This window comes from Citrus clementina, unplaced genomic scaffold (assembly GCF_000493195.1).
Source record: "Citrus clementina cultivar Clemenules unplaced genomic scaffold, Citrus_clementina_v1.0 scaffold_3, whole genome shotgun sequence".
Classification (NCBI taxonomy): domain Eukaryota; kingdom Viridiplantae; phylum Streptophyta; class Magnoliopsida; order Sapindales; family Rutaceae; genus Citrus; species Citrus x clementina.
The window spans coordinates 20,189,357-20,201,494 of NW_006262339.1; the positions used below are offsets into that span (position 1 = coordinate 20,189,357).

General features: G+C 34.1%; 1 protein-coding gene, 1 non-coding gene and 1 pseudogene across 2 annotated transcripts; 1 reads left to right on the plus strand and 2 right to left on the minus strand.

Moving 5' to 3' along the window:
• Positions 1 to 543: 543 nt before the first annotated feature.
• LOC112099670 lies at positions 544 to 2,686 on the minus strand (annotated as a pseudogene).
• A 2,812-nt stretch (positions 2,687 to 5,498) lies between these two features.
• LOC112099671 lies at positions 5,499 to 8,140 on the minus strand. The gene is made up of 3 exons (XM_024187090.1): positions 8,045 to 8,140; positions 6,626 to 7,951; positions 5,499 to 6,356 (listed from the first exon to the last, which is right to left on the minus strand). Exons 1-3 carry the CDS (start codon positions 8,138 to 8,140, stop codon positions 5,499 to 5,501), a joined length of 2,280 nt encoding a protein of 759 aa, XP_024042858.1.
• Positions 7,596 to 7,702, plus strand: LOC112100635. Its single transcript, XR_002907002.1, has one exon. It is a non-coding gene; the product is annotated as a small nucleolar RNA R71 (small nucleolar RNA).
• Positions 8,141 to 12,138: the final 3,998 nt, after the last annotated feature.

Genomic DNA, 12,138 nt, shown 5'->3' on the forward strand with positions numbered 1-12,138 from the left:
GATTTAATTGATGCATGATTTAGCATTTGAGAAGCTCAAGAGATTAATTTAATTAATTACTTTTTATAAACTAAAAAGTTTTATTTTTATAAGATAAAGTACCTTGTGGTTTTGAGTAGGGGTGGGCATGAGTCGGGTTGAAAAAATTCAACCCAACCCAATCCATTACATTTTTCAACCCAACCCGACCCAACCCGCAAAGTTGCGGGTCGGGTTGAGTTGATTGGGTTGGGCTTTTGAAAAGCCCATTTTTATGGTCTAAACAAAAATAAATAAATTAATTAAAAAAATTAAAAAAACACAAATACTAAAATCCTTACAACAAATCCAATATTTCAAAATTTAACAATCAAATTATTAGTACATAACTAATGAAAAAAAGTACATAAATTTAAAATCTTGTTTAATACAAAACATTAAAGTCCAAAGAGTGAAAAATTTTATAAGTCTTTCATACATAGGAAGAGAGTTTTCCGAAACCATTGCTCAACACCAACCAACAGGAGTGTAATGAAGATTAGTCCAATGACATCAAAATCCAGATCAATCTAAATTAATGACATTAAAATCTGATGCCAATCTTGAATCTATATAACAATAAAAATAAAAATATTAGGCATATATGTTATAACAAATAAATATAAGAAAAATATAAATAGAATAAAAATAAAAATAAAAATCATAATATAAAAATTTACCTGATGTAATTGATTCATAAAATGTCATATCTTCAACCGAAGATGTATCCTCTTCTACAGCAATACGAGAAGAACAAAGCCAATTTTGCCCACATATCAAGCTCTCTACCATTTTAGGACTCAAAGAAGCTCGAAATGGATCAAGAATGCGTCCTCCTGTACTGAATGCAGACTTAGAAGCAACTGTAGATATTGGGATTGCAAGAATGTCTTTGGCTACATTAGACAAAACTTTATATTTCCCACCATTTACCTTCCACCAGTTCAACAAATCAAATGAATCATCAAAGCAATTTTCACAATCATCTAATAAATATTTGTCCACTTCATTTTTCAACTCTACACCATCCTCTTCCAGCTGCTTCTTTTTCCATTTTGAAAGTTTTGCTACCTTGGCTAATCTATAATCAATAATATCATTTTTTTCTCTAACTCGGATGGAAAAATGACAGCATTAACAGATTGGTTTTGGCTACCACCATCACATCTAGGGTTATTATTTGTGTAAAAGTCATACAAAGAAGACAATAAGCCCTTAATCACTTTTATGAGCTCACACACAATATTTTCATCATACAACTCCTCAAAACAAAATTTCACAAAACTCAATTTATAACGCGGATCAAGCACAACAGCAACAATTAACAACTTATTTAGAGTGTTGAGGGAACTCCAATATTTGTCATACTTCTCTTTCATCTTCTTTGCCATTGCACTCAAATAAGAATCATCACTTAGTATCAATCCTTTTAAATTTGACTCTATAGAATGCATCTCATGAAAATACAAATGTGATGTAACAGACAAAGAAGCACTAAATTTTTTAGTAATTTCATAGAAATTCTCCAAAAAATTATTCAACACACTTGCATTCACCCAATCTATAAGTTCCAGTGGCCCAATCCTTTTTTTTCCACCCGCTTTCTCTTCAAAATAGGATCTATAAAATCCATCATCATCCTCCAATCGTTCAAAAGCTTTTTGATATACAAGAGCACTCTCTAACATCAAATAGGTGGAATTCCACCTAGTAGGAACATCCATCACAACAATACGTTTAGAATCAAGTTTTTCATGCTCAACACATTTTCTAAACCTTATTAATCTAGCTGGTGATGATCTTACATATTTCACAGCATTACGAATGCTAGAAACAGAATTATTCATCTCTTTCAACCCCTCAGTCACAATCAAATTTATAATATGTGCACAACATCTAACATGAAGATAATCACCATTCAACACAAGCCCACCCCAGTTATTCATCTTCTTTTTTAAATAAGAAATGACCAAATCATTCGAACTTGCATTATCAACAGTAATTGTAAACACTTTATCAATACCTCATTCAAGCAAGCAAGACTCAATCAATTTTCCAATTGTATCTCCTTTATGATCATCAATCTGGCAAAAGTTTAATATCGTTTTATGAAGTTGCCACTCATCATCAATAAAATGGGCTGTAATAACCATGTAATTCAAATTTTGTATTGAAGTCCAACAATCAGTTGTTATACAAACCCTATACTTATTACTAGCAAACACTTTTTTCAAATTATTCTTCTCATTTAAGTACAACTGATACACATCTCTAGCAATAGTTCTCCTAGAAAAACGATCAAGTTTTGGACAAGCTTTGCTCATAAATTTCCAAAACCCTTCTTTTTCAACAAAACTAAAGGGCAATTCATCAATAATTATCATCTCAATGCATGCTTTTCTAAGGTCCTCTTTGCTACAAGATATTGCCACAAGATTACTGCCACCACCAGTTGTGTTATCCTCAAACACCAAGGTTTTTTGTTTTAAATCAACTTTCCTATCAGTATAGGCTGTGCATGCTGACAAGTGATTCCATAAAGTACGAGTCCCAATAAATCTAGAATGACACACATACACTTTAGAACAGTAGTTACACTTACATTTTGTATCATTCTCAAATTTTGTGTAATGTTCCCATACTTTTGACACTTTTCCACCTTTTCCATTGCCTGCATGTGTATTAATAGCACTATCAGTTGTACTTTGAGTTGTTGAAAGCTGGATTACTGGATGAATTTGCTTCCATCTACAAGGAAAAAATTCCAGGCCATGAATATTGTCATTATCCTATTAATAATTAACAAATAATCGAAAAAATAACAAATAGTGGTCAAAGCTCTTTTATTAATACCCTTAGCCATGTTTGGATACTGCGATAAATAAATATGATTAGAATAATTTTATGAAAAAAAAAATCCATCTAAGATAGAATACATATGTGAATTTGAGAGCATGACTAGTTAATACTGAAAATATTTCTACAGAACAATGCCCAGCAGATGTTTGTCGAAAAGCCTTTTCCCGAAGATTTTAATAATAATAATTATTTTATTTATGTTAATCTGATTGTTGATTAAGCTTGACACCATCATAACAACCAAAAATTGACCAACTTTTTTCAATAAAAAAATATTATAAAATGGGTAGACATTTTAACAATAAAAAATTGATCAACTTGTTTCAAAACAATAATAAATTAGTAAAATAGAAAGAAGAAAGAACCTATGCATGTGACGATGTGTAGTTTGGGCAGCTTTTCAAGAAACGCCCTGAGTTGTGATGTTGTTGTGTTCTATGCGCAAGCAGATGAGCAGCTGTTCTTTAAACAAGAGAATTTGAGTTTAGGGTTCTGAGATAGTTGCTAAATATATTTTTATATATACGGGTTGACGGGTCGGGTTGGGTTAAAATTTTGCAACCCGACCCAACCCACAAACAGTGCAGGTTGAAAATTTAATAGCCCAACTCGACCCGTAAATTTTATCAACCCAACCCAACTCGCAAAAATTCATACGGGTTGGGTCGGGTTCACGGGTTGGGTGGGTTGGTGTCCACCCATAATTTTGAGTCATTTGAACTTAAATGCAAAGTTTTGAAATCTTTGATTTTAATAAGTATTATTATTGAATTTCGGAGTTGGACCTTTTTACAAACATTTGAAATGTTTTGGGCCATACTATAATTTATGAATATTTTGGACTAAAGTGAAAGGTTTTGAGAACTTTGAAAAATATGGGTATTATGTTGAAAAGGACCTTTTTGCGAAAGAATAATATCTTTGGGGCCATATCATAATTTTAGAAAGTTTTGGAAAGACAACTATTATTAAGAAATTCTGAAATTGGACCTATTTGTAAAGTTTTATGACGTTTTAGGTCGTAGTATAATTATAGAAAGTTTTGGGCCAAAGTGTAATTTTAGTGAATAGTGTTACTGTAGCAAAATTCAAAAATAACGGTAATATCACTATTCATGAGCGGCTAGCTGGATAAATCAAGCGGCTAACTGCTTGGGCACTGGAATTTGCCTATAACGGCTAGTTTTCGGGCATTAACTATAAAATCTCAACTCCAACTTCATTTTAAGAAATAATACAAGGAAAAACAAGATATATTGAGCTTCCATTTCGTAAATCATCATTTTTGAATCATCATTGAGCTATAATTTGTTTATCCACTCTTAAAGAGAGTTTCATTGTTGTGATTTTCATTTATCATCAAATTGTGAATGTACAAGTGTGAGAAACACTTGGGGTGAAGAGATTGGGGATATAATCTCTTATTGTAAAGGTCCATTGACACCTTTGAAGTCAATTGTAAACATTTGAAGCCTTAGGAGGTTTGGATAGTGAAATCCTCAAGCCGGGTGAGCTTGGAGGCGTGGACGTAGGTGGGGATAGCCGAACCACATAAAAATCTGTGTTTGTTTTCTCTTCCCTTACTCTTTTAATATTGTGCTTGATTGAATTTATTGTTTTTTATTTGATTAAGGTAATAGATTAAATTGTTGTGCAAATTGTATTGCATAATTTTTAAAATCCCAATTCACCCCCCCTCTTGGGTTGCATAACTTGAATTTCACTAGCAATGAGCATAGTGGTTTAGCTACTTTGGAAAAGTCTTTTATGAATCTTCTGTGAAATCCAGCATGACCCAAAAAATTTCTAATCCCCTTGATTGAAGTGGGAGGTGGCAGTGTATCTATCACCTCTATCGTTGATTTGTCTACTTCTATACCATTTTTGGACACCTTGTAACCCAACATTATGCCTTCTTACACCATGAGGTGGTATTTTTCCCAATTGAGTACTAAGTTAGTCATCTCACATCTTTTAAGAACTTCTTCCAAGTTGTGTAAACAATCAGTGTATGTCTCTCCAAAGACTGAGAAATCATCCATGAAGACTTCCAATGTTTGCTCCACCATATCCAAAAAAATAGACATCATACATCTCTGGAAAGTTGCTGGAGCATTGTACAAACCAAATGGCATCCTTCTGAAGGCAAAAGTTCCATAAGGACAGGTAAATGTAGTCTTTTCCTGATCCTCTGGGGCTATAGCAATTTGGTTGTAACTTGAATACCCATCTAGGAAATAATAATATTATTTTCTAGCAAGTTTGTCCAACATTTGATCCATAAATGGAAGTGGGAAGTGATCCTTTCGTGTGGCTTTGTTGAGCTTCCTATAATCCATACATACCCTTCATCCAGTCACTGTTCTTGTAGGAATAAGTTCATTCTTTTCATTTGCTATCACTATTATTCCTCCCTTCTTTGGAACACATTGAATTGGGCTTACCCATGAACTGTCTGATATCGGGTTTATGATCCCAACATCCAACCATTTGATGATTTCTTTTTTTCACAACTTCCTTCATAATGGGGTTTAACCTTCTATGTTGCTCTACTGAATTGTTGTAGCAGTCTTTTAACATAATTTTATGCATACATATGGATGGGCTGATCCCTTTAATGTCTACCATGGTCCATCCAATTGTTTTTCTGTATTTCCCAGCATATCTACCAGGCTCCGTTCTTGACCTGCATCCAAAGTAAATAAAATGATTATAGGGAGTGTGTTGTTCTGACCAAGATAAGCATATTTCAAATGTGAGGGTAACAATTTTAATTCAAGATTAGGAGGTGATTCAATAGATGGTAAAGTTGTCTTTACTTCCCTGTCTGAAAGATTTAGATGTTCAACAAATCTGCTATGTCTGTTAGATTGCCTTTCTCCCATCCATTCTATCTGGTTTGCTACAACATCTTCTTCTTCAAAGCTCTCAAAGGTGGCAACTTTGATGACGTCATTACTGCAGCATTTATTTACTCTGTCTGCTACAACAAAATCCACAACACTCAAGAAATTGCAATCTTGTGCCTCATCAAGATTCTTCATAGCCTCTAATACATTGAATGTGACTTGTTGATCATTCATCCTCATTGTTAGCTCTCTTTTTTGCACATCTATCAGAGTCTTCTCGATTGCGAGGAAAGGTCTTCCAAGTATAATGGGTACCTCTTTATCAGCCTCAAAGTCTAGTACAATGAAGTCCACTGGAAAGATAAATTTGTCAACCTTCACTAGTACATCCTCAATCTTTTCTTCAGGGTATGCATGAGATCTGTTAGCTAATTGTAGAGTGACTGTTGTTGGCCTGCATTCTTCTACTCTCAACTGCTTAAATACAGATAATTGCATCAGATTAATGTTGGCTCCCAAATCACAGAGTGCTCTGCCATTGTACCTAGTTCCAATGGAACATGGTATTGTGAAGCTTCCTGGATCCTTCAATTTTTTAGGGATCTTACTTTGGAGCATGTGACTGTTTTCCTGTGTTAAAGTAACAGTTTTAAATTCTCCCAACCTTTTTTTTCTTGCCAAGATGTCTTTTAGAAATTTCACATAATTAGGCATTTGCTCCAATGCTTCCACTAAAGGTATGTTGATGTGTAATTGCTTCAGCACTTCCAGAATTTACTAAATTGCTTGTCTTGTTTTTGTTTATGAAATCTCTGTGGGAAAAGAGGTGGATGCCTGAATTGCTAGGCAGCTTCAGGAGGTACCAATCTCTACTCATTTGATTTATTAGAAGTTGTTACCACTAGTGTTGCAACTTCTTCTTTAGTATTTATTGGTTGATTCCCTTCCATAATTGTTATAGCTTGACCACTAACACCAGTATCTTGATGGCTGGGTTGCTGTAACATGCTCTGATCTTGAGGTGTTTCTTGTGAGGAATTAAGTTCCAACCTTTTTTTAGTCACATCAACAAGGATATCAACATTTTTTCCAGATCTTAAGTTGATTACTTTACAATGTTCATTTCCTTCTCTTCTTGGATCTTTTGTGTTGCTGGGTAAGCTTCCCTGAGATCTGCTACTCATTGTTGTGGCAAGCTGTCCAATTTGGTTTTCCAGGTTTCTTAGAGATACAACTTGACTTTGCACAATTGCTTCATTCTTCGCAATGTATTCCTTAATCAGTGTTTCTAATGAAGTAAGTAGATCATGCCTAGTATGTTTTTGCCCTTGATTTTGCTGATGTAAACCAGATGGTTGAGTATTTCTGTTCTGTCCACTCAGTGTTGAAGCATTTTGATTCTGATTACTCCATGAGAAATTTGGGTGTTGCTTCCATCCAGAGTTGTAAGTATTTAAGTACGGGTTATTTTGAGGCTGTCGGTTGAAATTGCCCACATAATTTACTGATGCTAAATTTCCAGGACAGTTGTCAAATACATGTTCCTCACCACAATACATGCAAGACAGCTCAGCAATTTGCTTTACTGCTGCTGGAGCAGAAGTCATGGCTTTCACCATGTTAGTCAATGAAGTTACTTGTGCTGATAATGTTGTAATTGCATCTATATTATGTACTCTTGCTGCTCTTCTCGCTGCTGTCTGTCTAGTTGATGGCCACTGATAATTATTGTTGGCAATTCTCTCCAAAATTTCATAAGCTTCAGTGTAAGATTTAAATAACAAAGCTCTATTTGCTGAAGCATCAACCATCAATCTCGTACTTGGATTCAACCCATTGTAGAAGGTTTCCAACTGTATGCAACAAGGAATACCATGATGAGGACACCTTCTGAGCAGTTCTTTAAATCTCTCCCAAGTTTTATACAAACTTTCATCTTCAAGTTGATGAAAAGAAGTGATCTCATTCTGCAATTTTGCATTCTTGGTTGGTGGAAAATACTTCATTAAAAATTTGTCAGCCAATTCATTCCATGTAGTGATGGAATCATATGGTAATGAGTTCAACCATGCCCTTGCTCGATCTCTTAAGGAGTAAGGAAAAAGCCTTAGTCTTAAAGCATCTTGTGTTGCTCCAGTAGTTTTAAAAGTATCACTTAATTCCAAAAACAACTTAAGATGGAGGTGAGGATCTTCAGTTGGCAGTCCATTCAACTTCAGGTCTGACTATCCCAGGATGTACAACTTGAGGAGTTAACACAACATAATCTATGATAGCCCTGTCTCTGTCATCTGCCATGTAAATGATGTTGTTGTTGCCTGGTTGTTAACATGCTCATTTTTCCCTTCTTGAATGTTGACAGGTTGTAGTGGCCCGTGAGGATCCAAGTTTCTCACATCCTGTAAATTATCCATTCCTGAAACAGTTGTTGAATTTCTTTGTTCTCTTCGCAGTTCGCAGTCTCCTTACGGTCCTTTCAATCTCAGGATCAAATTGAAATACAACAGATTTGTCTTTGCGCATGCAAGTGTTGATATGTCAATAAATAGAACAAATTAGATCAAGTTGGCACTGTCAAGGTTGACTTCACACATCAAAAATAAACAATCAATCCCCGGCAACGGCTCCAAAAACTTGTTGGTGGTTTTTTACTCAATTGCTATTGATGTCAATGTGCAAGTGTACACAACAAGTAATAAAGTGATGAATATTCGAGATCGTCTCCACAGGGATTGGTGTTATGAGAAAGGTTATAGCAATCACGACAATGCAAACTTCCTTTGTTCAAAAAGATTATAATTAAAAGTGAATTACTACCGAAATAAACATTAAAAGAAAAATAAAACAAATCAATGCAATAATAAAATAAATTAAATGACTTGCGTAGAAAGATTTCAATGGGAATGGGGTAACTAAGTGATCAAACTCTCTTCATGGACTGACTGTTTTGTCTAAATTAACACCAGTTGCTACAACAGTTCCTACAGCACTGGACAGAATTATTTTGCATCCTCAATTGTCGCTTATCAGATTTCTCATACCCTTAAGCACCTTAACAATGATCAATTGTTAACCCACCTACGGTATGGCATTATGAGCATACACTCTCTCTACTCTACAAGGTGAATTCCTATGTCTAGTTTTTCACAAATCTTAACTCAAATATAGCCCTTTTGGGACTCAAGTAATCTTAGTCCAAGAAACTTAAATTAAGATTAAGTATTACTCTAATAATTTCTACTAAGACAAACCCTTTTGCGGCTCTATCTTCACTTGAACCATTAAATGGGTGGTCAACCGAAATAATGATTATAATAATAGTTATTAGTGTAAAATGTTATAGCAATCTTGCAGCAACTCATAAGAACAGTCAAAAACCCATTTAGATTGTTTGTCACTTAACTACAATCAAGTTTAGTTCATACTTTGGAAAAGAAAAACAAACAGCAAAATATTGATCAAGAAATACATCAGTTCAATCAAAGAGTAAGGAAAGGAACAAGTAAAGAACGATGACAAATTGAATCCAAGTAATTCTGCTGAATTCTTCACTGGTGCAGACTTGTTCCCCTTGAATTCTGATTCTCCCATTCTTTTCCTCTCAATTTCTTTGATGTTAATTCACCACCACCTTTTCATGTGATGCGCGCCCTTTTTATAACTGAAAACTAGGGTAAAACAAAAGCCTAGGGCGCACATGCGTCAGATTAAGAAACTGCAGATCGCGATTCTGTAGATATCCAGCGCTAAGTTTTCTATATAGTTGTTCCAGGATTACTACAGCAATGGTTGCTCCAGCAACGACTATTACACTGCACTGCTCCAGATTTTGTTTCAATTGTTTTGTGGCCATATTCTTCCTCCTTTTTGCCAGCCTATTGCATCAACATTCCTTCCATGAATTATAAGCTTCTGGAAACCTACAATTATACACACAATTTGAGCACGAATTCCTTTAAATCAAGCAAAACTTATTAAGACTAAACTAAAATGAATGTTTATGCAAAATGTAACAAAATGCAATAAAAACACATCATTTACTCTCTAAGTGATCTTGATTTAAGTCTAAAATTACTATAATAACTCTCATTTCATAGAGTTATCACAAGCATGGATTTGATTTAAAAAATTTCAAAAACTATTTTGGTTAAAGGTCTTCCAAAAATCGATTTTCAAAAGGATAGAATTTGTGAAGCATGTCAATTTGGAAAACAAATCAAAACTTCTTTAAAAAACAAGAATCATGTCTCTACTTCAAAACCACTTCAATTACTTCACATAGATTTATTTGAACTTTCTAGATATGCTAGTTTAAGTGGCAAATATTATGCACTTGTGATTGTAGATGATTATTCTAGATACACATGGGTATTATTCTTAGCTAATAAGGATGATGCCATTGATGCATTTAGAACTTTCTGTAAAAGGGTTCAAAATGAAAAAGGTTATTCTATTACTTGTATTAGAATTGATCATGGTGGAGAATTTGAAAATCATGCATTTGAGAATTTTTATAATGATTTTGGCATTCAGCATCAATATTCATCACCTAAAACTCTACAACAAAATGGAGTTGTTGAGAGAAAGAATAGGTTTATTCAAGAAATGGTTAGGACCATGTTGAATGAAAATGTATTACCAAAATATTTTTGGGCCAAAGCCGTCAACACTACTTGTTATGTTTTAAATCGGGTGTTGATTAGACCTAATCTCAATAAAACTCCTTATGAGCTTTGGAAAGATAGAAAACCCAACATTTGTTATTTCAAAGTTTTTGGATGCAAATGTTTTATTTTAAACACAAAAGATAATCTTGGTAAATTTGATCCAAAATCTAATGTTGGCATCTTTCTCGGGTATTCAAACTCAAGCAAAGCTTATAGAGTTTATAACAAAAAAATTTAGTTGTGCAAGAATCCATGCATGTTATGTTTGATTAATCTAATCCCTCCTCTGCGGAGAAAGGAGTTGTTAATGATGATGCAGATGGAGAGTTACAAAAAGACTCATCAAAAGATAAACAAGAGAATGCACCACAAGAAAATCAAGAGTGGAGGTATGTTTCCTCTCATCCTAAGGATTTAATTTTAGGTGATCCTTCAAGAGGTGTTACAACTAGATCATCACTTATAAACACACGTGAGTATGCTGCATTTATTTCTCAAATTAAACTAAAATCCTTTGCGGATGCGAAAAATGATAAATCTTGGATTATGGCAATGCAAGAGGAGTTAAATCAATTTGAGAGAAATAAAGTGTGGGAATTGGTTCCTAAACCGAAACATCACTCCATTATAGGCACTAAATGGGTATTTAGAAATAAAATGGATGAATCCAGTGTGGTTGTAAGAAATAAAGATAGATTAGTGGCTCAAGGATACAACCAAGAAGAAGGAATCGATTTTGATGAAACATTTGCACATGTAGCTAGATTAAAATCCATTAGAATGTTGTTAGCATTTGCATGTGATAAAGATTTCATTTTATTTCAAATGGATGTCAAGAGTGCTTTCTTAAATGGTTATATTATGGAGGAAGTTTATGTGAAACAACCCCCTGGTTTCGAAAATGAAAAATTTCCAAATCATATTATAAGTTATCAAAAACATTGTATAGATTAAAACAAGCACCTAGAGCATGGTATGATAGGCTTAAAAATTTCTTGTTGGATAACAGTTTTTCAATGGGAAAAGTGGATACTACTCTCTTTGTTAAGCATAAGAACCAAGATATACTTGTTGTTCAAATTTATGTTGATGATATTATATTTGGTTCTACCAATAAGTCTTTGTGCAATGAGTTTTCATCTTGTATGAGTAAGGAATTTGAGATGAGCATGATGAGAGAATTAAAGTATTTCCTTGGACTTCAAATTAAACAAAACAATGAGGGAATCTTCATCAACCAAGCTAAATATGTCAAAGATTTGCTCAAGAGATTTGGCAGTGATGACTCAAACACCAAGAATACTCCAATGAGCACAATAATCAAGCTTGACAAAGATGAAAAAGGTAAAGAGGTTGATATTAAAAAGTATCGAGGTATGATCGGTTCTTTACTTTATTTAACCGCAAGTAGACCCGATATCATGTTTAGTGTATGTTTATGTGCAATATTTCAATCATGTCCCAAGGAATCTCATTTGCTTGCTGTTAAAAGAATTTTCCGTTATTTGAGTGAAACCATAGGTCTTCGCCTTTGGTATCCTAAAGGAACTCATATAGATTTAACTTATTATTCGGATGCCGATTTTGCCGGTTACAAGGTCGATAGGAAAAGTACTAGTGGAACTTGCCATTTCCTAGGTCATTCACTTGTTTCATGGTTTAGTAAGAGACAAAATTCAGTTGCACTCTCAACCACTGAGGTAGAATATATAGTCGCAAGTAGTTGTTGTACACAAGCCTTTTGG